Source organism: Sturnus vulgaris, chromosome 8, assembly GCF_052056855.1.
Source record: "Sturnus vulgaris isolate bStuVul1 chromosome 8, bStuVul1.hap1, whole genome shotgun sequence".
Classification (NCBI taxonomy): Eukaryota; Metazoa; Chordata; class Aves; order Passeriformes; family Sturnidae; genus Sturnus; species Sturnus vulgaris.
In genome coordinates, this window is record NC_142250.1 from 14122551 (window position 1) to 14149097 (window position 26547).

Consider the following 26547-nt stretch of genomic DNA (forward strand, 5'->3'; position numbering starts at 1 on the left):
TAAGAGAAAGTGGCTCCTAGGGAGACAAGAACTTCTTGAAGACCCTTAATTAATACTATTTTGGCATCCACAGCACTTCCCCTTCCTTTTCAAAATTTGATGCCAAGAATTTCTCATTCCAATAGCATCCAATAAATCCTGGAAATAAATTCCAGTGACTGTTGGAGGTATCTTTGGTTGCTTGATGGCTAAAGCAGCTAAAATCTTTTTATTTGTTTATGAAATACCTTTTCCTTTTAAAATCTGTGGCTTTAACCCCTGAAACAAAGTGGCTGATTCTCCTCTCAGCCACATAATCTTGCACAGCACAGAACTATGTTACACAGGATGTTTTAGTCCCAGGGCATATGTGAAATCCCATGTGAGATCAGATTCCACTCTGCGACCTCCTGAATTGATCCTGCTGCTGTGCACCAGCTTCAGCTTTGCAAGAGGGGTCAGTGGAGTTCAGTACGTTGTGTTTGACTACAGTGCAAGTGGGTGAAGCAGATTATTAGGCTGCATTTTTCTGTGCAGTGTACACCATCTGTGGTGGGATGGAACTCAGGGATAGTCAGGTCTCACCCAGGTACTTGTGGCTAGAGCTTTAATATGATTTTTTTTGGTATGCAATTGTCACCCAGAAAGCATTCACTTTGCAGGCACCCTGAATGTTTGAGATCTCTGAAATTAATTTAATTTCAATTTCAGATTTATTTCACAAACTCTAAATCAATTTCAGTGCATGTCTTCAAAATATATATAACATGTATAAACATATGAAAACACATATAAAGACCCCATTGAAATATTCTAATTCAATAGAATTAAAGCATAGAGGCACAGATTGGACCTCTTCTTATCTCACTTTTCCATAAGCCAGCAGTAATTCTCTGATGCCAGGAGAATTACATGAGCATAGCACTGCAGACCTAAGGTGGAAACACCATCTAGAGTAATTCATTATTATGTTAATTTTTAAAAGAGTTTTAATTTTCTTTTTGAACTCCATTATGCAGTTTCTTTTGGACCTTAAGCAGTTGAAGTGAATTAATCCTTGTTATCTCCATTAGGGAAAATACCTATTTAGGTGTTGATGGGTTTCCTGCTGTACTAAAGCTACTGAATAGCAAATTAGGAGCTACTGATTTTGGCTTGCAGATTCTGAGAGTGAAGATTCTATTGAGGTGAAGTACAAAACCTAGGTATTTACTGTTTATCAGGAAATGTTTAAATCACAGCAAGTTCTCCCTTGGAAAATCCAAACCAGATGTAGATCTCAGTGCTTCTTATTATTTGAACATGGGCCTCTGTGCTGACTGTCTGATTAATCAGATTGGAAAGTGGGAGTTACTTTGCATTTTTCTTGGTGTTCTTTTCCTTTCCCTGACTTCAGTATTCTCTGTGTAAGTAGTTTTGGACACAAAAGGGTTCTGTTTTGTGAGTTGTTCTTTCAGCTTTTTGCCTGCATAATCTAACTCTACTATGAATGCATTATGGTCAAACACAAGAAAGCAGTCATTGCTTGGTGGGAAGGTTGGACTAAGAGAACCATGGGAAGCTCAATAATTTCCTCAGCAGTGGGGTGACCAGCTCCATTGCACTGCCATCATGAAACCTCTTTATCAATAACCTGTATATTGCTCCCCTCAAATATGCAGCTGTGTTCCTAAGAAAAAAAGAATAACTTTTTTTTCCCTGCTATTGTTATCTAGCCTCTATTCAGATCTCCCTCAGAACAATCCTTAATACAGAACTGTGTTGCATGTGACTTATTTGTTTTCTTTTGCAGGCTCTGAGCAGCAGTCTCTACAAGAGTGCATCACCTTATGGCTCACTTAATAACATTGTGGATGGGTTAAGCTCTCTCACTGAGCATTTCTCTGACCTATCCCTTTCTTCAGAAGCCAGAAAACCCAGCAAGAGGCCACCTCCTAACTACCTGTGCCACCTCTGCTTTAACAAGGGACACTACATCAAAGACTGCCCCCAGGTAAGTAATATATAATAACCTGAAAAAAATCTGCATCAAGATCTTTCTCATTCCTTGATTTAGCAACACAGAATTTGGCTGAAATACTTTAGAGTGAGTAGCACTGTAGAAGTATCTTGACAAAGTGCCAAGCTAGCCATGTGTTCTTTTAATATATTGTTTATCACAATGCTTATGGACAAAGTACACTATTTCATTTGCCTTGCAAGTATTACAGAAGACATTAATCTAGGCATAGGGCTAAGTAGATTCTGGTAACTTTAAAAATGGCTACTCTGTAATTTTCTGGCAGCACTCTGTGTAGTCAGTTTGGCAATGGCTCTTAATATGACAAGTTACATATGCTAAAGAAGAAATTGTTGCATTCAAAGAGAACTATGAATCAGTGTTGCAGCAACACAGGCTCCAGTATTTTGGGTGCAAAATCTTTTTTGTCCTACAGAAGAAGTTTCCTGTAGTTCACAAAATGTGATGGTCTTTGACTCCTAGAACTTTTCTGTAGTGGCAAAGCTGGCAATATATATTTCCTTCAAGAAGAGGTATAAAGTAGTGTGCGCTAAAACCACTCGCCAATCTACAATTTGGATTTTTTTCCAGAGGCTCCCAAGCACAGTGTACCAGGTTTCTTAATTTTCTCAAGTTTCAGCTAGATGCAGTTATGTTGCTGGCTTAAACTTCCACAATTTCAACAACATCCTATGTGAAATCCCAAGGAAATTAAAATGCTGCCAATACTCTAAAAACACAGATGTGGACTTTACCAGCATCCACTTCATTATGACTTTAACCTCCTAGCCTCTTATTGTGTGACTTTCAGCAGAATTAATCTGCATGAAATTAACTACAGTTAATTTGCTATTGAGGATGTCAGACATTTATAAACAAAATACAGGCAGAAAAACATCTGTCAGCAGAGCAAGGTCAGCATGAAATCAAGTCTAACATCAGATGAGCTTTGAGTGTATTCCTCTTGCTGTTATGCATAGACTAACTTTAATTCCAGAGCTTTCATTAGAATTAATGAAAGATATACAGTGAAAGTGATAAAGTATGTTTGCAGTCTTGGGTGTGGCACTTGCAAATAGTCTTACTTGTTCTTATTTTGATCTAGGTTGAGTAAGAATTTTCTGTAGGAAAAAAGCATGAAATTTTATTTGCTAGGAGATCAAAAGTACTCTGGTTTATATACTTCAGTGTTTAATCTACTTAATTTAGCATGTTACAGAAGAATGTAAAGATAGAATCATGTAATAGCATACATTACTTAGCGAGAGGACTGAAACTCCAACTCCTAAATATGTGGCAGAGTGAGAAACTGCTGGACTGGGGGAGATGGCTGTGCTTTGCCAGGCTGTGTCAGAAACCAAATGAATGCAACAAGTCTCTTGACAGTCAGTATGTGCAAGCTGCAACTCACACAGATGGTTCCAAGTGAATGTGTCAGTGTTGGACCAGCTATGTATTGTTTATTTCATAGGTATTTTTATGGTTTGAGGCACTAGGGATTAAACATGTTGAAAATTGAAGACACACACACAGAAATCCAGGAGATATGAACAATTAAGGATTGTGTAGGAACACTAATTCTCTTAAATTGCACATCCTGTATAATTTTTTTTCAGATTTCATTTGTAAAGTCTTCAATTTCTCTGTGAACCAGGAAGTGGGAAGATTTCCTACTGGCATACTCTGTGAGTTTGGGAGGAATGAGTAAAGAAACACAGGACAGGGAAACATCTGCTCGCTCACCACATGTGATCTATGGTTGCAGACAGCCTTATCATATGGCCTCTTCTGAAAACTGATCAGGTTTTACTTGAGAAGCATTTCAGTATTTTGTCCTTGCTGCTGCTGGTGTGGGAAGCTACTCCAGAACCTCAGTCCTCTCCTAACTAGAAATCTTCCAATTTCTAGGATGAGTGTAACTCACGGCTACTTTATAGTCATTTGTTCTCCTGCCAACATTGTCCTCCACTGAAATAGCTCTTATCCCTCCCTGGTGTTTATCTCAGGATGTATTAATAGACTGCAATCATATCCTCTCTCAGCATTCAATCATATCCTCTCTCAGCATTCTTTCTGTAGAGCTAACCAAGCCAGGTTTTCTCGGTTTCTTCACAAAAAGTACACAGACCCTCTGTTCCCCTGTCCTTCTCATGGCTGCTCTCTGGTGCTTTTCACCTCCTTGCACATGCACGACAACACGTACATGTGGCATCGCAGAGCAGAGCTTGTCAGTGCCTTCTGCTGTGTGTGCATGTTTCTGTTTATGTTAGTTAAGGGACAGGTGATATGAAATTGATTCTGCTTAACTGGAGATTTCTTCTAACACAGGCAAGTGCTTTCTGTTTTAATCAGCAAGTGCTTTCTTGAGAAAAAGCAGAGTTAAGCACTCACAGGAACATACACACTTTCCTTTTGTAATCCGAGTTTGAGGACAGTTCTAAAGAAGATGACCCTGTGTACACAAGATATGTTCAAAACCTTGAAAACATTGTGCTCAAGAAGGGAACACTAATGGCAGGATCAGGCTTTTGTCATAAAGTCCCCATTTGTAACCACTGCTTTTGACAATAACTGATTTCTTAATTTGAACATTATATGCAGTGCTTAATATCTTAGGTTTTGATGCTTGGTTTTGCTAATGCTGTCAAAAATAAAAGTTGTTTAGCAAATAATTCAAAAAACGGGCTGTAGCCGTGTGTTTTTAAAGTACTTAAACCTGGATAGAGAAAAGAGATAAACTAATCTGATCTGGACAAAATGAATATCAGTAAATCATACAGTGTTTTTCTTTTGTTTTTATGAAACTGCCTAATAAGAAACACATTTTGAAATGGGGTGTTTTATTAACTTTTTTCTGCATAGCAAAGAAATTGTGTAACAACTTTCGGACTTAATATCCTCCCTTAATTCTGCCTGCTACTACCACTGAAAAGATACATTCTTTTTCTGTTGTTGTAAAAGTTGATGAAAATGCATGTATCAGTTCAGATTTAGATCTTAAGTGATGATCATATGTCACCTTTAGTATTTAAGTACCTCAGGTATCTGCAATTTGTCTAATATTGTGTCCACAACTATCTGTTTGAAAATTGAAATGGGATTTAGCAGACTTCTATTATTTTACCATGTAGTTTGTGTCATACATAGCAATAGAAAGTGTTTTTCTCTGTTTAAGAAACTACCAGAAGTAAGAGCAATGTTATGATTGTGATTCATCATTTCCAGTTTGCCTACATTTGCAAAAAGCTGTTTGTTGCAATAATTATGCCTATAAAAACCCCAGCACTTATCATTAGTATCATTTTTATAGCATACCTACATTTTTTCCAAAACTAATCTGTGAGTTTCAGTGGCTTAGACAATAACATCTTACTGGTGCTTCTCTGATGTTCTTGCACATATAGAATTCTCATTGACTTGAATGAAGCGAAAAATGTATAGAGAATAAAGGTTAAAAGCAGTGTTCTTAATATAGCACTGCTCTTAAATTATTGTTGACAGTACCATAAAAAATAAACAAGATCTTTCTCTTTAAATAGCAAGGAAAGTAAGGAATGAGAGTACTGTTCCTATCTGCTTTACTAATGGTTGATTGTATGATATATGAATTTATATATATATATATATATATATATATATATATATATCTGTCAAAACTTTGTATACTTATTTGTGTACCCAAAGGTACTGTAGCTATGCCTGGTGTCCATAGGAGCTTTTTTCCCTTACCAGGAAAAAAATAATGAGTTCTGGGCCAGTAATATTAAAGATACATGATTCTTTATGACATTTTTTAATACACCAGGTGTAGAAATTATTAGAAGACCTTTTAAAAAAGTTACATTGTCTCTTTTCACCCATTATATCTTTATTTTTAAATCCTATAAAATATAAACAGTGAGTTCCTTTGTACCAAGTGTGGCCTATACAAAATGAATCTTGCTCCTTTAAGTTGTAAGAATGTTATTGACATGACTACTCTTCCATGATGTCATCAACCTAAACTCGGACCTGTCATATAAGTTTAATATGCAAGAAGTATAGAATAATGGGGTATGGCATTAGATACAGTCTATGTGGACATTTGTGAATAAAGCACCTAGTTCACATTCTAAGATGTTGCTGAGTGATTGAATCTTTGACATTTTTGAAAAACCTACTTAGGAAAGTAAATACCCAAATCCTGGATCTCATTTATTGCTTATGTCATTCCAGTTGTTAATTTCATAAGCAGCAACAGAAGTCCAAGCTTAGAGCTCCTGCAAAGCATCTCTATATTCAGAATTTTCTAACTGTTCTACCTAGTGGTTCTGCCAAGCACCAGTTCCATCTCCTGATGTCTCTGTCCTAACTGTATTCAAATACTGTGCCAGTGCCAAGCTCATTGAAAAAACCTTTCTGACAGTTCCTGTAAATTTCTGCACAGGCAAGGAACCCTTACCTCATGGTGATGTGGTGGGGAAATAAAATGGGCAAATATCACTGTTCTGCAGTCAAATTCCCATGCACTGCCACTATTTATCCCAGTTTCTGGGAGACACAGGAATGTTGCACAGTGTGTTTCCCAATTTTACATTGAACTTAGAGAGGAAAATCCCATGTGCATGCTCACAGAAGTACAGACACACTGCTGCAAACATGTATGTACTGGGAAACTCTTAGTCTCTTTTTGCACTGCATGTTTAAATCTGAGGCTGAAATGCATGGCATGGTCCATATTAATGTGGCCAACAGTGGGAGTCTTTCCACTGCCAACAGTGATCTTTGAAGCAGATCCTGTAAAACTGAAATGCCTTGAGAACACAAATTCAAGTCAATGGGAGCAGTAGGTAATTGCTGTGGCTGCTTGAGTTTGCATAGATTTGCTTTTGTGGTTTCATGCAGGATGTGGAAGAAATCAGTGTCAAGCTGAGTTTAGTTCTTTCTTCTTAGTCCATAGCTTGGTGTGCCAGATCACGCTGCCCTGAAGCTGTCCCTCCCTGTGGTCAGATAGAGGGGATGGATCTTTGGCAGCAGAGCTGCCTCAGCAGGCAGCGACTTGGCTGCAGGGTTGGAGCAGCTCTCATGCCTGAAACATTAATCTGATTTGTCTTGTGCCTTATGGTTGTGCAAGGATCTCAAAGGTGCATAACATTTAAGGAATTCACAGCTGAGATTTCTCCAGGTACCAAAGGCTGACTGAGATGGCAACAAGGAACCAACTCGCATCTCTACAAAATTGGGAAAAAAATAACTTTCTGGTTTTTAGCTCAAAAATCTTAGTTTTTCTTTTAAAGCAGAAAAACTCATAAACTTGTTGGAATTTGTCTTCCTTTTAAAGTAAAGGTGAGATTTCAAAGGGCTCTGAAATTAAAGGGGTTCACAGACCTTAGAAAATCCTAACATTCACTCTGAAAGTGTTATTGACAGTTGCTACATTTTATAGTAGGTTTTTGGATATTGTGTGACAGCCTCCAAAAAAATGTGTCTTTTCTCTATTGAATGGAGTGAAATGTCATTATTGTTACTCAGTTACAGGATGAGAGGTTAATCTCCCCATTCTTGGAGGAATCTGACACCCTGTATGGGCTCAATTGTTCAGGTTCCGCAATAGGTTTTGATCAGAGTATACTTGGTAGCATTTAATCTGGTGCTGTACAGGCTCTCCTATTTATACTCCAATTCTGTTGGCCTAGAGAGTTTCTGAAGTATTCCTGATATAAATAAAGCAGTATTTGAATCACCAAAATTAGTATTCTTCTTGCAGAGGTAAAGATGAAAATATGAGACATATAATAAAAAAAACCGACAGCTAAACTTACATGTGGTGCAGAAGCACTGGTGTTAGTAAGATCAGTGCTGGAAATTTGTATTACAAGGAGGGAAAAGGTGTTAAATCTCTGCTATATGTAATTGTTTTCAAACTATGTATGGCACTCCAGAAAAAAAGTCTGTATGTCTAGCCCCTTCATTCTCTAGCTTTGAAATACATTTAGGTACATTGCTCCATTTTGTATAGGGCTCCATTTCTTCACCTACATATGGTTCTATAAGAAATTGTAGCTTTTAGGTGTTCATTCTGCAAATACTTACGCATGTACTAAAATTCCACATTACAAGATACTGGATGAATGTGAGGCTCTGAGGAGTCCTCTTGATACACAACATGCTAATTTAATTTATTTCTTTTTTTTTATATTGAGAACCTGCATTGAAATATTGTAGATGATTTGGACTTGGCTAAGGTTTTTTAAATTATTTTTTTTGTCACATGGAGCCACTTTGACAACTCCATGATATTAAGTATACCACAAAATTTATTGTCGGCTATTATTTTTGTTCTCATATGCTTGAACTTAGCTCTGCCAAGTTTTCTCAGCATTTCTAAGATTAGCTGAATATATTTTTTCAGATAATTTCTACTTTTATTATGAAGACTTGCAGAAATCTTGAAACCAAAGTATAGAGGGCTATAAATTGGTCACATCCATCTTACCTCTGAAAATGTAAACTGTTTAAGAGTCTGAAAGATCAAAAAAAAGCCACTGTCTGGTGTTTTGGAGATTCTCAATAAGCTGTGCATATCATGGATTCAAACCATTTATCAGAGTCAAATAACTCAGCTGTACATGAGTAGAGGGCTTCTGAAGAGCCCTGTTTTGAGAGCATGTTCCCAAAGTTCTTGTTTTAAAACTGTGTCTACAGTATGTGGCATTTATGTCCAGTTTTCTGATTAAATCTGTGCTTGAAAAGAAGATACTGAACCCTAACATACCAAAGTAAGAACAGCTGGATAGTGAAAAAGAAAACAGAAAATAGCTAGTAAATTGTGTCTGTGCCCCTTTCCTGTCTAGCACAGAACTTGACATTACATTCCCAAAAGTCTGGAAGTCCAGCCAAACCCAAGCTCCTCCTTCAGGCCCATGACTAAGCCATTATTACTGTGGTTCAGTCTTTATATACTAACATGAGTTCAAACGGGTTTTTTTAATCCCTGTGGGAAATGCAGTGCAAACAGAGGTGATAAAGGCAAATACTCCAAGAAAGCAATGCTTGCTTGGTCTTTGCAGTGGTCCTGGAGTGGAGTCCCAGGTCCTGTGTGATAGTTACCAATGTGTGTCAGGTGTTGGATCATCCACCACAGAATGGGATTTCATTTCACTGAGGTTTTCCAACTATTTTTTATTCACCTTTGAATCTCATTTGCATAGTCACTATCTAGATAATTTCAAGCCAGCTGGCAGCTGGATATCAGGAAAGGTGGATATCAGGAAATCCACCCGACATCACTGTTTAAATGCAAAACCATAAGGATACCCAGCATTTGAAGTCAGTAAGGTTTCAGCACTGATAAAGCCTCCCAGGCTGGGCACAGAAATTCAGGGTGGAAAGGAGAAAAATCAGTTTGAGATCTCTGAAACATGACTTGTGTTGAAAGGCTGAAGAACTAGTGTTGTTCCCATAAAAAGTCACATTAAAAATTTACAAATATGTAGAAAGCCACACATGAAGGGCACAGTTTGTTTTCCACAGCCACAACGAATGAGTCCAGTACTGGACTTTAGCTAGGCTGCTTGAACTGTGAGGCCCTGAAGTACTCTTGATCTCTTTCAGAACAGTGTAGGTAAACATAAATCAAGATTTGCACTGGTGATCCTGTCCAGGGACAAGTGAGGAGAGCATCCCAAAGCACCTCCCAGGCTTGTGTTTCTGCTACTGCATATCTGCATGCTAATATTACCATTCACTAGCTTCAACATGCATCATTTATATTTAAAATCCATGCACAATAAGGCAGATCTCCAAATCCTGTGCAAGTCACTGAGGGACTTTTATAAAATCCTTTGAAGTAGACTGAGTTATTAGCTATTGCACTGGTCTAAATATGAACTCTGTTTACTAACAATTTAGTATTTGCTTAGTTTGCAGTAAAACTCCTGATAAACCATAATTAGGTGTTTGGCTTTGAAATTAGTACTGAGAGCATTCCTCTTGAGGGGGAAGGTAAAGTCTGGTTTCCAGCCCTCCACAAGTTGATTTATAGATAAGGCAAGGAGAGAACTACCAGGTCAAACCACACTAGTTTATCAATTCCTCATTTGCACTGATAAGAAGTGAAGAATGGAAAATTAAGTGATTCATTTCTTCTCACTTCATAAAAGTATTTTGGTTTAGTGTGAAATATAGGTTATAGAATTTCCGTTCACGCTTGGAAGCATTTGAGATCTGACTGGACAAAGTCATAGTAAACCTGACCTGAACTCAGTGCTGGTCCTTATTTGAGCAGGAGGTTGGATTTGGTGATTTCCCAATGCCCTCATCAAATTTAATCATGGGGTGATTTATAAAAATTAGCTAAATTTTCATGCTCTGCAATAAAAGATCACTGTTCTGCAAGATCTCTCTCTCCCAGCTCTAATATCTACCATAATCCTTCCTCACTGTGCTTTTAAATAAAATATTCTTGCAAAATACAGTACTGCTAAAGCATAAAAGTAGAAGCAAACAGGCATTTATTACAACATCAAATATGGAAAAAGACCCCCGTAAACTTACCACCTGTCAAAATGGCCATGCACAAACACTTTCTGTAAAAAGGTAGTTTCATTTAATCTATATTTAAGAAATGAATCAAATAACTTTTTTTTCCAAAGGATTTTTCTCTAGGAAAATATGTTTCAACAAGTTGTTCAGCTGAAAAAGCAAAAGTGGAAGCTTTTCACTTTGCAATGGCTTGAATGCTTGAATTTATTTTGCAATTATTTGTTTGGAAATGTTTCAAAACCTTAATTTACCCAAAGTTAACATTTATATCTTGTTGTTTCTGATTTGAAATTCCAAAAATTTTCACATCTGCTAAAGGTATAACTATTTCAACTCCCTTTCGCAGTTCTACCAGAACCTTGTTTCCCTGTTTCTCAAAAATGAAAATGTATTTTCTAATAAACCACATGCCCAATTACAGAAGGCCTTCAAGGTCTGAGCAAGGCCGGGATGGTGTCATGGAAATGGGAAATGCTCTGGCTGTTGAGGAGAAAGTGACTGTCGGGAATGTGAACTGAGTGTCTCTCCCTCCCTTTTCCTTTAAAGTTAGTGTCCAGAGGAGGAAGCTGCCAAACAGCAAAAGCAGTGGGAAAGAGCAAACGGCGAAAGGCAGATCAGCAGTGACACCTCAGCCCCTCCTTGCTTTCCTGCTTGTCCCAGGACAGTCAGTAGAGTGTGAGGGCACAAATCCAACCAAGGGGCCCCTCTCCTTTTCCTGCTGTCAGCGTGTACCAGGCTGTCCCTCCCATTGTATCACTTCCCTCAAGAAATTAAGATACTAAATGGAAGTTAATCCCTATTCCATTTCCCTGGTGTAGCACAAATACTGGTGGTGTTCTACTGTATCTGGCTTATATCATTCAATGTAGAAGGAGCCTTATATATTTGGATATGTCTCCTTTCATAGCTGTAGAAAAGTCTACTATGAGATATGAACAGTGTCTTAGGTAACTATTGTCACCTGTGCCTGATATCTGATATCTACAATCCTTCAGACTGCCTGAAAGTGAGAGAGAGGGAGAAGCAAGAGAGAAGGCAGCACTGCATGGATCAGGAACACGAGACTGGGCCATGCTGATACAGGCAATGTCAGCTTCATAGATATGAGGCTTGGGGTAAACTTAGTGTAAACTTCATTCCTTAACATTTTGTATGTTATACTATAATTTATCAGTCATGTTACCGATAGAACATGGTTATTTACAGAGGCGTTTTGCAGGTTTGTAGAAGCTTTTTTTTAAGATAAAAAAATTGAACGAAAAGGTTTTAAGACTTTTTTTCCTCATTTGGCAGGAAAGCTAAAATGTTTATATAGTAATTAGAGAAAACAAAGAATAAGCCTTTTATTTCAGAGCCTGGTCAGTGCCAAATTATTAGCTAAAGCAGTAAAGCCCATATACAGGCACTTAAGTTGAAACATTTGGGGATTTTAGCAGCAACAGCAGACATTTTGGAAATGACATAATCTTGATAACTAGTTTATCCTCAGATTTCTGACTGACTTTTTTCCACAAGAAACTTGCTACTTTTTGTTTCTTACTCATTTCTTGACTGTACAGAAATGTGCATAGGAGTACAGCAACACCTTCTGAGATCTTCTGTATTATTGAGCCCTGTAAATAATTCTTTTTTTCATTCTGGAGAGAAATAACACATTTCAACTAGTCTTCAACACAGTCTCAAGCTATAATCTTGGAAATTAATTCAGAGTAACCCTGAACATTTCCCAGGCTCAAAGGTTTCACATACAAAAATACTGGTTTCAAGTCCATTTCTAATTTTAAACCACATTGCAGGTGTGCAGCTATAGTTAAAACTCTGCAACAGCCCAGGCAAATGAATACTTGCAGCTGAGCCAGGCTGCCCACACCACCTAGCAGCCAAGAACACCCAGCCCAGGTGCACACTCAGACCCTCCCAAGCACTGCCCTGTCTTACAGCTTAAGGAAAGGAGACCCTCAGAAGGCTTCATGAGAGCAGAGAGAACTTATGAGATGATTTTATACAAAAGTCATGTTTCTCATATTCCCAAACTCCTGATTACACAGTTGAAAAAATTAGAGGAGCAAAAAGTGGGGAAGAGAAAGGCGTCTTTCAAATAAATGGCCAACAAGAAGGCTTTCCTAGAAGATCAAAGGAGATTCATAATTTAAGTAGAAAGGTTGCTTTGATGTAAATAGTTTTAAAAACAAAATGTAATACTAGTCATTCCAGATCTGCATTTTATATTTCCTCTTTTTCCCATTTCTTATATAGCAAGTTGAAGCTCAGCTACTTAAAACTGACTTCTGTAAACTCAAAAGACTCTAAAAGACTTCTGTAAACTCTAGTTAAGGAGATTTAACAGATCAGAATAAAGAGATAAACCTCACTCTTTATAAAATTTTCTCAAAAATCCTGAAAAAAATCCTTCCATTATGTTAGCTGTCCCAAGGCCAGATTCTCTGTACACTTTATGTGAGGACAAACTAGCACCAAAATGGTTGCAGTGGCTTTTGTGGTGCACTTGCTGCTGGTCAAAGTGTTTGCAGAAAACATGAGAAAGAGGAAAATCAAATCAAGCCTATGAATTGTCCAGTTTCCTTGAAAATAATTACTTGTATAAATAAAGGGCCTCATCCCTATCCTGAGGTGTGTGATGGGAAGTTCATATTTACCTGCATATCTCCTGCCACAGGCATATACATTTCTCAGGAAAAGGGGTATCCATATCTCCTGAGGCAGCATAGAGTGCTGTTACACATATGAAATTAACCATACTGTGGTTTTACAGCATGCTAGTCATTTTTGCATTAGTGACTCAAAATTTCTATAAATTTTTAGCTAATTTAAGAATATTATACAGTTGTATCTTATGTGATGCCACATGGTCTTCAAATGTGTAGGTGAAGCCCTCAAGAGGGGATAGAGACCTGTCTCAATGCTGTATGAAGGTTTCTTGAGGTGACTTGCAGAGGAGTGTCAAAGCCTGACTTGTTTGTTTTTCTCCAGCTTTGTTTCTTTCAGCTTTTCTCCAGTATCTGTAATCACACTGCCCTCTCAGCTTTTTACCATTTTGTAATTCTGCTAGATTCCTCATCCTGGACTCATCTAATCTTGTAAAACATGACCAAAAGCTTCTTGTCAATCCTCCTTTCTCTGTGTGACCCAGACACAAATGATACTTAGAGTCTCCAATTTTCTTAGAGCCCATAGGAGACAGGGCTGTCTGACTAGATAGTGTGGCACTCAAGGTCTGGGAGCCAGATGTCTTGCACTGGGAGGGAGAAGAAGGATAAAGTAGGTTGTAAAGGTGGATATTTCATGCCAGCAACTATAAGCTTTAGCAAATAAGATGAGCTCTTTCAGTCATCCAGAGGTTGTTGGCATAGCACTGTGTACAGAGTTACTGCTTCTATTTCTATTTCTGCTGTTCTGACGTGAAAGCCATGCTCATTAATAACAGTCTGACTTTTCAGTCACTGCTAACACTCCTGTTAAACTTTTCAAAAAGTGCTCTCTCTTGCTGCTGTTGTCTACAGAAGTCTCCTAAGCAGCAAGTCTTAACTGTAATTTTATGGTTGGTTTGTGATAAATTATTTCCTTTCATACGCTATTGAATTGATTTAAATAGAAGGGAGGAGACACTACAAACCTACAAAGTAGTGGTATTAACATGAAATTAATGGAAAGGTTTGGTTGGAGTGTTTTTACAAACTGACATACATAAGTAAATAATACAGTGTTCTCCTCTATAGGTGCTTGAGGTAGAATATATCCAATATTAGTGGATTAGTGGGTACAGCTAATATGGCTGTAGTGCTTGTGCTGAGCTCACAACATGACTCACACGTTGTGTTTGTTTGCAAAGTTGGAGAAGGGGCCATTTTTTTTTTTTTTAGCATGAACGTAATTTTAACTCTCATCTGCTTTCTTCTGAGCTCCCATTCCTGATTCAGCACGCATGAGTCTGCTAATGAAATCCAGATGTCAGACGAAAAAACAATAAGCTCTCCCACCCTTCTGCTGGATCAGGTTTCTTGGAGAATGGAAAAAAAAGAATCAGGAAAGATTCCTAGAATGTCTGAAACTTTAGATTTCAGTGTGTGTTCAGAGAGCAGAGGGCAGCAGGGGGATGGTTTGAAGGTAAAATTGATAGCAAGTCAAGATTCTTGGTGCAAAAGTGAGAAGAAATTGAGTGATTATGTTATCAGTTATTCTGAGCCCTAAACAGATCTAGTGTACTCCAAAGTCAATGCTCTTACTGAAGAATTACTGAATAAGAAAATAATTCATTAATAACAAATAATTAAAAGTAGTGACTTCTGTACTTCCAATAACAGTAGGATGCGTCAGGGTTTGTTTTGACTCTGAGAGGTGTCTTTCCATAGGGACATGTGAGGCATTGCAAGCTTCCCTCATTACAACTATATTTGACTCAAGCCAAGTCACAAAGTGCTGCTTTGCTTCAAGAAGTTTCCTTTGTGACTGAAAACAGAGTGGTTGACAGAAGTGGCCTCCTCTCAGTGGCTACACCTCTCCCAGATGTGTCTAAACGTGGTGCTTGCAGACCTGGGCACATTCTGCCTCTGCTGCAGGCCACTGGCCAGGCTACTTCTGATGCAAAAATCATGTAACCCTACTTGTTGAGATGTAATCTGTAGATTTAGGATTTTTAAATGCCACAGCTTCACATCTTTCAGTATTGCAGTCTTTTCCATGGAACACTGTGATTAGACCTGTTATGATAGAAGTAAATCTTGCAACTGTCCAATGGCACAGTTACTCCTGGATGCTGCTCAGTCGTAGTTTAGCATCTGCACAGGCTCCAGAGCTCTCTGCTGTCACACTGAACAGAGCTATTGAAATTTGTGCCTCTACAAAGGGAACTGCTCTGTAACTACAGGCCCTTCAAAGTACACATTCACTACTATGTATTTGGCCCAGGTTATCAAGCTGTTCATTATTCATGAGCTGCTCTTATCTGAGCTGCGGTTCACAATGGTCATAACTTGTGATGATGGATGGTGAAGAGCTGGGTCCAATGTGCAGACTTTGAATTAGAGCCTGTGTTGTTTTAACCAGTTCCTCTGGTAGTTGTACACAGATTCAGCAGGATGACTGTGTGCAGAAACCACAGTGGGGACCAGTGGCAGGGTCACTGCTCTTGAGGGGGCAGGCTGAATGATCCTTTCATGAAGGATGCAAACCACCTCAGTGCACCCCTTTGGACCTTGCCATTCTTTTACATGAGGAAGAGCAGTATCTTATGAAAGCATCACTCTTCATAAACATTTCTTATCACATCTTTTCTTTCTGCCTCATAGTCGTCTCTGTTACAAGCCCCTGATACATTTGATGTCTGATAAGGGCCAAAAGCAGAAGCTACGGAGATAAGAGCCAGGAAAGTGAGAGAAGTGAGAAGACAGCTGTTGCCTGAAGACTACCAGCTGTTGAAAAACAATCAGAGGGCACTATACAGCATCACCCTAAGGTTACTTAAATGAAGACTTTAGCTCCAATCTCTGCAAAAAACCTTCTTGTTTCAGTAGGAACTGAAGACAGATAGAAGCAACTTTGGATGGTCAGCCTTCAGAAATAGGCCGTTGTCTCACTCCAGCAGAATTATTGGAGCACATACATATGGTCTGACCCTGGTGGCCTCACGTTCTGTATCATGTCATACCTTCTCTTTATCTCACCTCCATTCTTGAGATTCTTTCCCAATCAATTCCTCTCCTTATCCAGCTGCTAAAGGTAAATCCCTCATTTATTTTCCAGAGCATCTAAGATCAATATTTTGACCATTCAGCCTCCTTTCCAAGGTGCCTTACATTGGTGGGAGAGAATTAAGGCTGAAGAATGGATATTTAGCACACCAAAACAGATGGGGAATGGAAAGCACAGCTCTCGTGTTCCTTGTATACAGTTCCCAGAAACACAAGCCTTATCTAGCTTTTCCAAACTGAACCTTTTTTCCACTATTTTCCCTTTTAATCTCCAGTGGCTGTCATGTCATTCATCACTGCCATTTTATTAATCACTCTAGAAAAGATGTTGTTTATCTGTTTAACACATCTTGCAAGTTAAGACACATTGGTTTCTTTGCTGGATATTTTAGCATACCTTGGGTAGTTATGTTACAGCAAGTGAGCATAACTAGTTAAATGTATAGATTCAGATCTGTGAAAAAACAATTTCAAGTTCTTGAAATAGCCCAGAGTAGGTTTGAGTAGGACTCTGTGTCAGACTTAGCTAACAGTTGAATAGCCAGCAGTAAATATTCACTGCCTCCTTGTAAAGCTGATTTATTTCATACTGATTCTTAAAAAAAATAAAATATCCTGATTCTTTCTTACTTAAGGTAGAGATAAATAACTGATTTTAGACACTGTAAAAAGTACCATACTGTAAATGTCCAGAAGACAGATCATCTGTCAGCTGATTTTTCTTCTTAAGCCCTCCCTGACTCCTTGATTTACTGTTGGAGAAAATTATGTGGACTGATCAGATAAACATCCAACAGAAGACAGAACTGGAACAACTGGTGTTCCAACACATATAAGCTGAGCCTTTTCTGCTAGTGTAGTGTCACTTCATACATGTAGAACTAAACATCTAACCTATCAAACAAAATATTCAATTTTCATTTCATTTGTGATCACTTTGTGGCAAAAGAGTCTGGTTTTAGCTGGATCTGAACAGTCTGGTACAGTTTTAACCTGCAGTTGGGTTCCCAATATTCTGATATTTAGGTTTTTTGCTTAACTGTAGCTGGTTACTAAATTCCTATGATACTGTTCTTTACAATAAAAATAACAATTTTAGTTTTCCAGAAGTATGAAACCAGGAAATATGTTTGCTCAAATTTTTGTAAAAAGTGAAGACATATGAAAACAATCCACTAAAGATCCATAGGCATTTAAAGAAGAAATTGTCAGGTACTCAGTCCTCTTCAAAATCTAGTCTAATGTGTACTTTTGCATTCATATATAAATCAAGAAATTAACTGCTCAGCACATCCATATTAAACTTCTAAAGCTGAAAACCCCCTGGTGTTTGCAAAACCTCCCCACACTTTTCATACTAAATATAACTTTAATTCTCCCTGTTGCTCTTCAAAACACAGGTACTTTACAGGAGACCTTCCACATGACTCCAAAATACTAAATCCCAAAAACAACAAACCTGCTGAGGCTGACAGGGATCTGGGGAGATCAGCTAATCCAACCCCCTGCCCAATACTACTCAGGTGTTGAGTATCTCCAAGGATAAAGGCACCACAACCCCCTTGGGCATCCTGTGTCAATGCTCAGTCACCCTCACCCTAAAACAGCTCTTCTTACATTTAAGGGGAAATTCTGGTATTTTAATTTGTGCCCGTTGCCTTTTGGATCAGATCTCCTCTGCCACTGGATACCAGTGAAAAGTGTCTAACTGTCTTCTTTAATCTCTTCTGTGCTACATATCAGCTACACAAAGCAAAATCTGGGGAGCCTTTTGAATTAAATATTAGTCATGCTGAACAGGTTTTCACTGTGAGGAAAGATGGGGTGGCCACCTTTTTGCCATTTGAGATGCAAAGTCTAACAAAGATACTAAAATATGTGATTCACAGGATGTTAGAATTCACTTGGACCTAAACTCTGGCTGTGCTTAAAACAGTTGCACTTTCCATGCCACAGTGCACTGCCATAGAGAGAGCTGCATGCATTGCAGCATGCAATTTCCACTTCTGGAAATAGCTTCTTCAGAGCTACCATCCTACCAGTCCCATAAAATAGAAACTAAGAAGTATAGTCATGACAGATAATCATGACTATGAAAAGCAGCTTTTTTTTTCCCCCTCAAATACACTCTGGGGAAAAACAAGAGGCAAGTCAATGAATTGAGAGAATTTTGCTCCTCTAAGTTGTTGACATGGAAACTTCTCTCGAGGCAGGCAGTGCATTTCAGATGCTGGGGTTAATGAATCTCTGAAAGCATTGGACTAGCATATGCAGAAACAATGATATAGAGTACACATTTTGACTGCCTCAAATACCATTTTCTCTGTTCCAGTTTAATGGGAGAGAATGGAAAGAGAAAGAAACTAAAGCAGAACTCCATTTCAAGTCCAAATATCTGCACTAGCTTTCGTATTTTCATCAGCTTCTTGACAGAGACTATTCTTTGCACTGCAGATTTTGTGTTGCAGTGAGACAGTTTGCTGTTACTTCTCCATTTTAAACAGAATTACAGGACCAGGATTTTCAAGATCTTCACTCTGTTCTCCATCTTTGCTGGGTTTTACCTCACCACCTCTCCTGAACTTGCTGCAGTGTTTTGTGTGTTAGGCTTTAAAGGTCAAGGCAAGCAAGCCCAATGTGGTGAGCCCTCAAAGACAAATGAGCATGATTCTGTTCAAGTCTATTGGGATGCATCTGTTTGTAATATTTAGATTATTTGGTCCACAGTATCAAACAGGAAAAGCCACAAAATAGTGTTAGCTGAGAATTTCAGTTGACATGGCACTCTGACTTGATATGGCTGGCATGTTCATGTGATGGAAAGAACTCAAAATCACAATGATTATGCCAACCTTGAGTAGTCAGGAGGGGAAAGGCAACTTCCTTGAACAATTACTGTGCCTTGTACTTTTCCATGCATATCCACATAAACCAAACATTTCTCCTTTTGTCCAATGCCACTCCCTAGAAACCTATCTGCTTCTTTCTGATCCAAGGCTGGTGATATCCCTGCATCCCTTTTTTTAGGTTTTGAATCTCTGCATCTCAGCTGACACCAAACTCTTGGCTCAGATGTTGGGCAGTGCTGCAGAGCTGGCCTGTGGCAGATGCACGCTCTGTTCCCAGCATTTTACTATCCACTTAGATCCTTGGAATTAGTAAACTTTCTGCTTGTTTCTGCACAGCTGACCTAATTGCTCAGGGAACTAAATTAGAGTAGGCTTTTCTTTTTCTTTTAATGACTAGCCTTGATTAAAAACAACCAAACCAAAAAACCAAAAAAACTAACAAAAAACAGTGCTGTAGTGCACAAGATCATCAGTGATGAAGAAAAAGGTTAATTTTTTTCATAGCATCATACTGGAAACACAAGTTTAGCTGATTCTGAATCATTCTCCTGAGAAGAAACCTCTACCTACAGTAACAAGTTGTAGCCCTTCAGTTTTACATGTGCCTATGGTAAAACATGGTCCTGTGCCACTTATGCAGTGATTGACATCACTGTATCACTTAGCTCATCTCTTCATTATTTGCCACATCCCAGGCACTCTGCAGACTTTATTATTCCTTATTACCTATGTTCCTCTTTTTGGCTACATCTTGATGTAAAAATATCAAAGTGAAACAAAAGACAAGTTTGCTTCAGCATCCACATATTAAGAATAATGAATTTTTATTTTCAGATTCAACTCACCTCTAAACTGCTTTTGATACTGAAAAACACTCATTATAACCAATTCAACTATGAGGCTGATTCAGGGAATGGTAAATTTGTGACACTGAGTTACTAAGCATCACAATTACATCACTATGAGTAAGAATCAATGCTGTTCTAATAATTTTTCCAAAATATAAAAGCCTTTCCAATTTTGAATGTTTGGCTTTGTCCTTATCTGTTTAATTGTTTGTATTGGTGTAATTATAATTCTGCTTATGGTCCCTTGCCCTGTAGGAATATTGTATAATTATGAGCAGGTAATATCACATCTTAAACGTTTATCTATGAAGAGTAAGAGATAAAAATCCTAGAAAACCTCTGCAAAAAAGGTTTTAGAACAGCAGCATTTCAAAGTTATATTTGATGAAAAATTACAGATTTTTTGAGTGCCAATGAAAATTACAAAACAAAAAAATCCAGTTGAAACAGCATAGTTTCTGTTTTATCAAACAGATAGAAACTCAAATATTATTTTCTGAACTTTTTTTTATTCATACAATTTTGGAAAAAAGTTATTTAACTGGCTTTCATGATTGCCCAATGATGTTTGAATTTGTGATGCTAGTCATTTTTCTATTCTGGTATGGAAGTTTTTCAGAAATATTTTTTCTCACTCTCCATTTGCTTCTTACACTTTCAATCACACTTTGTGGGCTTGCTCTAAGGCCAGTAACTAATTTTTAAGGCCTAAAAATCAATCCTGAACACCTTCTACATGCATAAATATATTTAATCACTCAAACTAATGGTTCCTAAATGCCATCATAAGTTGTTGTTACTGTTCTAATTTCTGTCTCACTGTTAAATCAACCCAGCATTGATTTCCCTTTCAGCTTTATATTTTCAGAGCTGTGGCTTAAACTAGTCAAGATAGGAACTAAGGACTAGAAAAGAATAAGAGCTAGTTTCACTGAACATCCATGCTTTTGGTTCATCACTGCAGTGAGAGAGTTGTGTCATGGTGGTGATTCCTTCTAGAGCCACTTATGAGAGTATGTCTTTATCATTTTCTCACCCTTAACTAACACTCTTTCACTCCAGAGAAGGTTACCCAAGAAAGAGAAGTTAAACATCCAGTAAAGAGTAGTTTGTTTTAGCAGTGATCATGTAGTTTTAGTTAATGGTGTACTTCTGGAAACCATGATGGGTCTATGGAAAATATTCCTCAATCAAAACTCTGCTAGTTCAGAGAATATGTGCCTAAAGCACTTGGGGGTGGTTAACCAACAGAGAAGAGAAATTCTGAGAGGCAATGGTTTGTTATTTTGCAATCAAAGTTAAATCTTAATTTGTTACTTCTTTGGAGGAGAGTTATAATTCTCAGGCACTAGATGAAATGAAAAACGTAGTGGGACTCTGAGGAATGCCTTGGACAGCTAACAAAATGTAATCACTTTTTTTTTTTTAACAAGTTGCAGCCACTGTCCTCTTTTATCTAGAAGTGAAGCAATACTATTAATCATTTATAGTATGGTCCTTGCCTTGGATTCACTCTGCTAGGCATTGTTCTTCTACATAGTCACAAAGGTGCCTGGTCTCACAGGGATGGGAAAATTAGAAAGTGAGCTTTCTCAACTACTATTAAATAACTAATATTAATAGTGGAACAGACAACTACTTTATACAAAATAAATACAGAAAATAAAAGTTGGAAACCTTCCTAAAATATGTCAGGTTTTGTATGACAGACTCTGGTCTTTCTTACAGCATCTTGCATACAATATCCATTCGTAATGCTTTGTCCTTGTACTGTATCAGTGTGAAGCTCTGCATCACAGCATCTTTAGGCCAAATAATGGACTACTTCTAAACATTTTTGGTCCAGAAGCTGCTCTTTGATACTGCTTCATGTATTAAATCCTAGACAGTTCAATTCTGCTAAATTATAAAAACACTATAAATCAAAATATTCAGTGAGGACTCAACTGTCCCATCTGCTATTGTCTTCTGCAGTACCACATAGTCAGAACAGAAATACAACAGAGAGATTGTGTGCAGACCTCCCCAGTTTAGCTGCAGTGTGCACTATGCTCAGGAATTTCAATCACAAAGAAGATCCTTTTTTACAAGAAGGCGGTAATGTGCCCTTAGAATCCATTCGTATCATGTAAAACAGAACTGTGTTTGTTCTGCCTAATGGACTTTGCATGGGGCATCTTTCTAGCACAGTCAGAAATATATTCTTTGGCTGTACCAGTTTGCCCTGAGGCACTGCAGTACCCCACAGATTCTCCCCAGGGAATTCATGCTCTTCGAAATCCTAGCCAGCTCCTCTTTGGTAAATGTATGTGTCCCTGGACCTTTGGTGCAGCATGTTGCTATTGGCTACATGTCATAGCTCTAAAACATAGGCTGAAAACAGCATGGGAGTTTTGTCTCATTTCATTACTATAAAGAGAAACTGGACAATATGCCTGTAGTTCATTGAAATCAATCATATTGCTTATTTCATGGAGGCAGGGGATTGTTTAATGAGAAGTACATTCTTACTTCAATTACAATGTAGCAACTAAAATAGCAATCTCTAAAGTGAGCAAAAGTATATGGCTTTTAGCAACTGACACTAAATTAATGGAAAAATTCCTGGAGAACTTGATTCCACAGAAGCTTGCTGAGTTAGCAAGCTCTCCCAACTTTCTTTCCTTTGTTTGGTAGTTACAGTACCCAACTTTACAGCAATGTATGCTCTAAATCATGTATTTTTAAAATATATCTTTTTCTTCTGTAGTTCATCATTAGTTTTACTAGTTTCAGAATGTAGGAGTTAGATTTTTTTTCTTTCAGTAAGCACAGATGTTGTGCATATTGACCTTAAAACCAGTTCTGCTTACTGTCTACCACAGGCACAACAGAACATACAAGCTTACATGATCGGAGTTAGGCTGACTGTGAACTCACTGAGGGAACAGACTGAGTCCCAGCCAGTTTCCTGCACAACATGCTTTTCAGATATTTTTGTTTGCATTTAGATTTCTTGTAATGTGTAACACGTTAATTTGGAAGTGAGAGAATGGTCTTGTGGTTTAATATCCGGACTAAGATTCAAAAACATGTAGGTTGTATGCTCACTAGTTATATACACTTGTATTAGTGATATTAGCAATACTACATGTCCATGTTTTTGGATAAGGAACTGTGGCAAAATCTCCCTTCTTACCTACGAGGGTCAGCTCTTTTGGCCAAAGTATTTTTCTGTCATTTTGTATAGGTCCCATTGCAGTAGACTCAGGATCTCTGCTTAGTAGTAAATGATAAATAATTTTTAGACAAGGTTGAAAAACACTTAATCACTGCTGGTCTGCACTGGTCTGGGGATCAATGTGTCAAGTCAGCACAGCTGACATACCACAGGTTTACAGAGTACTATTTACAAAAGACATGAGAAACCAAAGAAGAATTCAAATATGGTTCAAAACCAAGGGGAAGCTGGTTTAGCCTCCTGGATGTGCCAAGCAGGGCTGGAAAGCAAACGAGAACAGTGTTTCATGAGATTTTCCTACTTCTGGTCAGGCCAGAAATTTTGCAAGAGCAGCTTTTCTCATGATATTTTGGCACTTTTGCTTCTGGTCTTGCCTGAAGCCTGGAGGCAGAGCCATGTGAAAATACTGATGGAAAAAGCAACTTTTCTCAGTGTGTTTGATCTTCAACTACAGCCTGAAAGATTCATGTATGAGAACATCATCTATGTCCAGCTGTTACTTTCAGGTTTAAATGTTTTTTAATTCATGCCTCCTTCTTTTGCTGCTGTAAACTTGCAGCCTCACCTACAGCTTAATCCTTCTTCACCAGAAGAAACTGAAGGCATAAAATGAAGTCTTATTCTTAAAAGAGAGGACTTTGAATTAAGGAGAAGAATGTGCTGTCCTTGAAGCCAACTTCTTCAAACTACCTTAACACCACTGTCTACTTTACCCCAGAACTTCCCTACTTGATGTCAGAACATTGTGGCTCACTTGAGTGGGGACTTGATGTAGCCACTGTAGTCACTAACAAGATTACAAGAGCTGGTAGAATGTACTCCACATACCCTCAACCCAAAAGTAATCCTACGTTGTTTTCCAATCCTCAGTCTGTGATATCATCTAAAGGACAAAGTCATTGGGGCAGAGACTGATTCTATCCACGAGTTTCTACCAGGTCTGTTGTGACAGACAACTTCCCACAAATAGCAAATGATACTATTAATACCAGCCCTTTCTTCTTTGGAGCACTTATTTTTCTTGATTACAACAAGATGTGCAACAAGGTCCTGTTCTGATCCATGTGATCCCGAATAAGGGAAGGGTGAAACAAAGTTTTCTTTCTAGCAAAGTTTTGGGGAAAGGGAGAGGAAAATGAACACACAAGAAACAGACAACTAACTCCCATTTAGGTCTTTGTAGAGCCTTTCCTAGAGTTTCCAAATTGCATTGGGTAAGAACACAACACTGCAGTTTTCTTAGCACCTCAGTTTGTTGCACACGTAGTAGAAAAAAGGTACTTGCCATGATTACCCCAGGTGAAGCCAACAGTTGATCCTTGCTTGTTCCTGTGACAAGCACAAAATAGTACTGCATAGTTCTTGATCTCTGTCAGTATGCCAAAGGAGGAATTAAGGACTGGAGTCAGATCTAGGCAGCAGTTACCAGAAAAGTGATCGTTCTGTTGGGCTTCAGGTGGACTCACCAAAGCAGTCACTTTCACTGATGCTGTTGGTGGTGTTCTCAGAGTCTGTGCTTCTCTCAAGTTATTGTACCAAGCAAAAGCAAAAGAGCTTCCACACATTTAGAGCCAGGTTCATAATGAGCAGAACTGGAAAGGAATAGGATGGAGAGAGATTCCATAGTTAGGTACTGCACTGTAACAAGAGTGTTAAGTCTGGACAGATGATGATGAACCTGGTCTGAAGGGTACGTGAATCATCTACCCTCAGAGCAAATACTCTTCATAGTGCCCTCTTAGTTCAGTACTGATGAATTTTCTTTACACAAAATGTATCCTTACAAACCTTTTTATGCTGTTTTAGAAACCTGGCATTATTAATACCTTCAAAAGCAGATGTTGAAACTAAGATTTCAGGTGACTTTTCGTTCCACTAGCAGTACTATACTTGATCTCAAATATTTCTAGCTAGTCCAGTTGTAACTATCTTTAGAGGTCATTGAGATGGTCTTTAATTTAGATATATCCAATTCACTTTATCAGGCCTAGAATGTTTTTGATAGGAATCCAAACCTGGGAAAGTTTATCTGAAACTCTGAGAATTCTGCCATTATCAAAGAAGATTAGAAAAGAGAAATAATGTAGACCAGATGAAAGTGAAGAATATCAAGTTAACTACTAGCCTTGAATAGGCTTAACCAAAAGTTTCTTGGATCCTTACTCTAGAAAAGAAAATGGTTTGGATTGAGTGGAATGATACTAACTACCCAGAGCCCCTTCATAGGATACTACAGAAAAAAGAAAATCAGAGAAAAAAACCCACACAACTCCCACCACCCCAGACTGTTACTTCTCTGTCCTACACATCTTTGTAATTGGAGATCTTTGATCATGGAGCACCTGTTGTCCTTTAGAATCGAACATGCAATATGGAAAAGAGCGGAACACTTTATTAAATTATTTACTTATGGTCTTTGTGAAAGCGTTTCATAGTTCAGCTGCCTGAATTGTTTTCTGCCATAATCTGGCACAGCTTTATCTCACAGCAAAAGGTGCTAAATCATCAAGTGTGTTCAGGCACATCTGTGATGTCATACCATATGCAGTAACAATGTATTTATTATGTGATGTGGTGTGCATCTGTCCTAGCAGGTCATTCCTATCATTGTATTCATCAGCAACACACTTTTTTTTTTTTTTCTTTATATGTGCAATGTTTTGTTTGAGAGCACAGATAGCTTTGGCAAGGACTCAGCTTTAAAAGTTAGCAATTGCATGGACCTAACTGGACAAGTGAGCAGATCAAAACCAGCAGATAACAGTGTATATTTTTAGGGAAGTATGTTTATGGAAACCTATGGGAAAGGCCAGCTTTCTTTTCAGAGAAGACAGAGGTTGTGCATGCTCATTACAGCTTTGGAAAATTTTCCTTTTACCATTTTTCTTTATATTCTGAGTGAAAATTAATTGCAAATAAATTCTTGCTACTCCTGTTAGCTCTAATGCTCTATTAAGCTTCAGTTTAATACTTCATTGCTCCAAAATTTTTGGGACAAATTATCTCCTGGCTTAACTCCACCAACTGTGGTGAAGCTACATTAGAATGGATTTGGCCTTACAGTTTATCTTTTTTTTTTCCCAGTGCTGCTTTTGCTTGACTCTGTACATGACCAGAATATAAATACAGCAAACCTACATTAGAAACAAGTCACTAGAGACACCAAGAAGTCTTTCTAAGGTATCAAATGTCGTTTCATGGGGTGTAAGTTACTGCACAGTTGATTTCCTTCCTTTTCAATGTCTTCTGGCAGGAGGACAGTGCTAACTGTCACGTAAACATCAAGTTTTACAAAAGAATTCTCAAAAGTAAGTGAAATACTGATTTGCATTGCTTAGTTCAGCTTTCCCATTGTTTATACTCAAACCTGAGTTCTCATTACAGAATTACAAACAATTGCAACCCCCAAAAACATTAATTT

General features: G+C 38.1%; 1 protein-coding gene across 1 annotated transcript in view; it reads left to right on the forward strand.

Moving 5' to 3' along the window:
- Positions 1-26547, forward strand: part of ZCCHC24 (zinc finger CCHC-type containing 24) — a 106518-nt gene that overhangs the window by 14715 nt on the left and 65256 nt on the right. The window contains exon 2 of the mRNA XM_014889482.2: positions 1772-1972. Coding sequence (XP_014744968.1) covers positions 1772-1972 — 201 coding nt within the window. The remainder of the gene's footprint in view (positions 1-1771; positions 1973-26547) is intronic.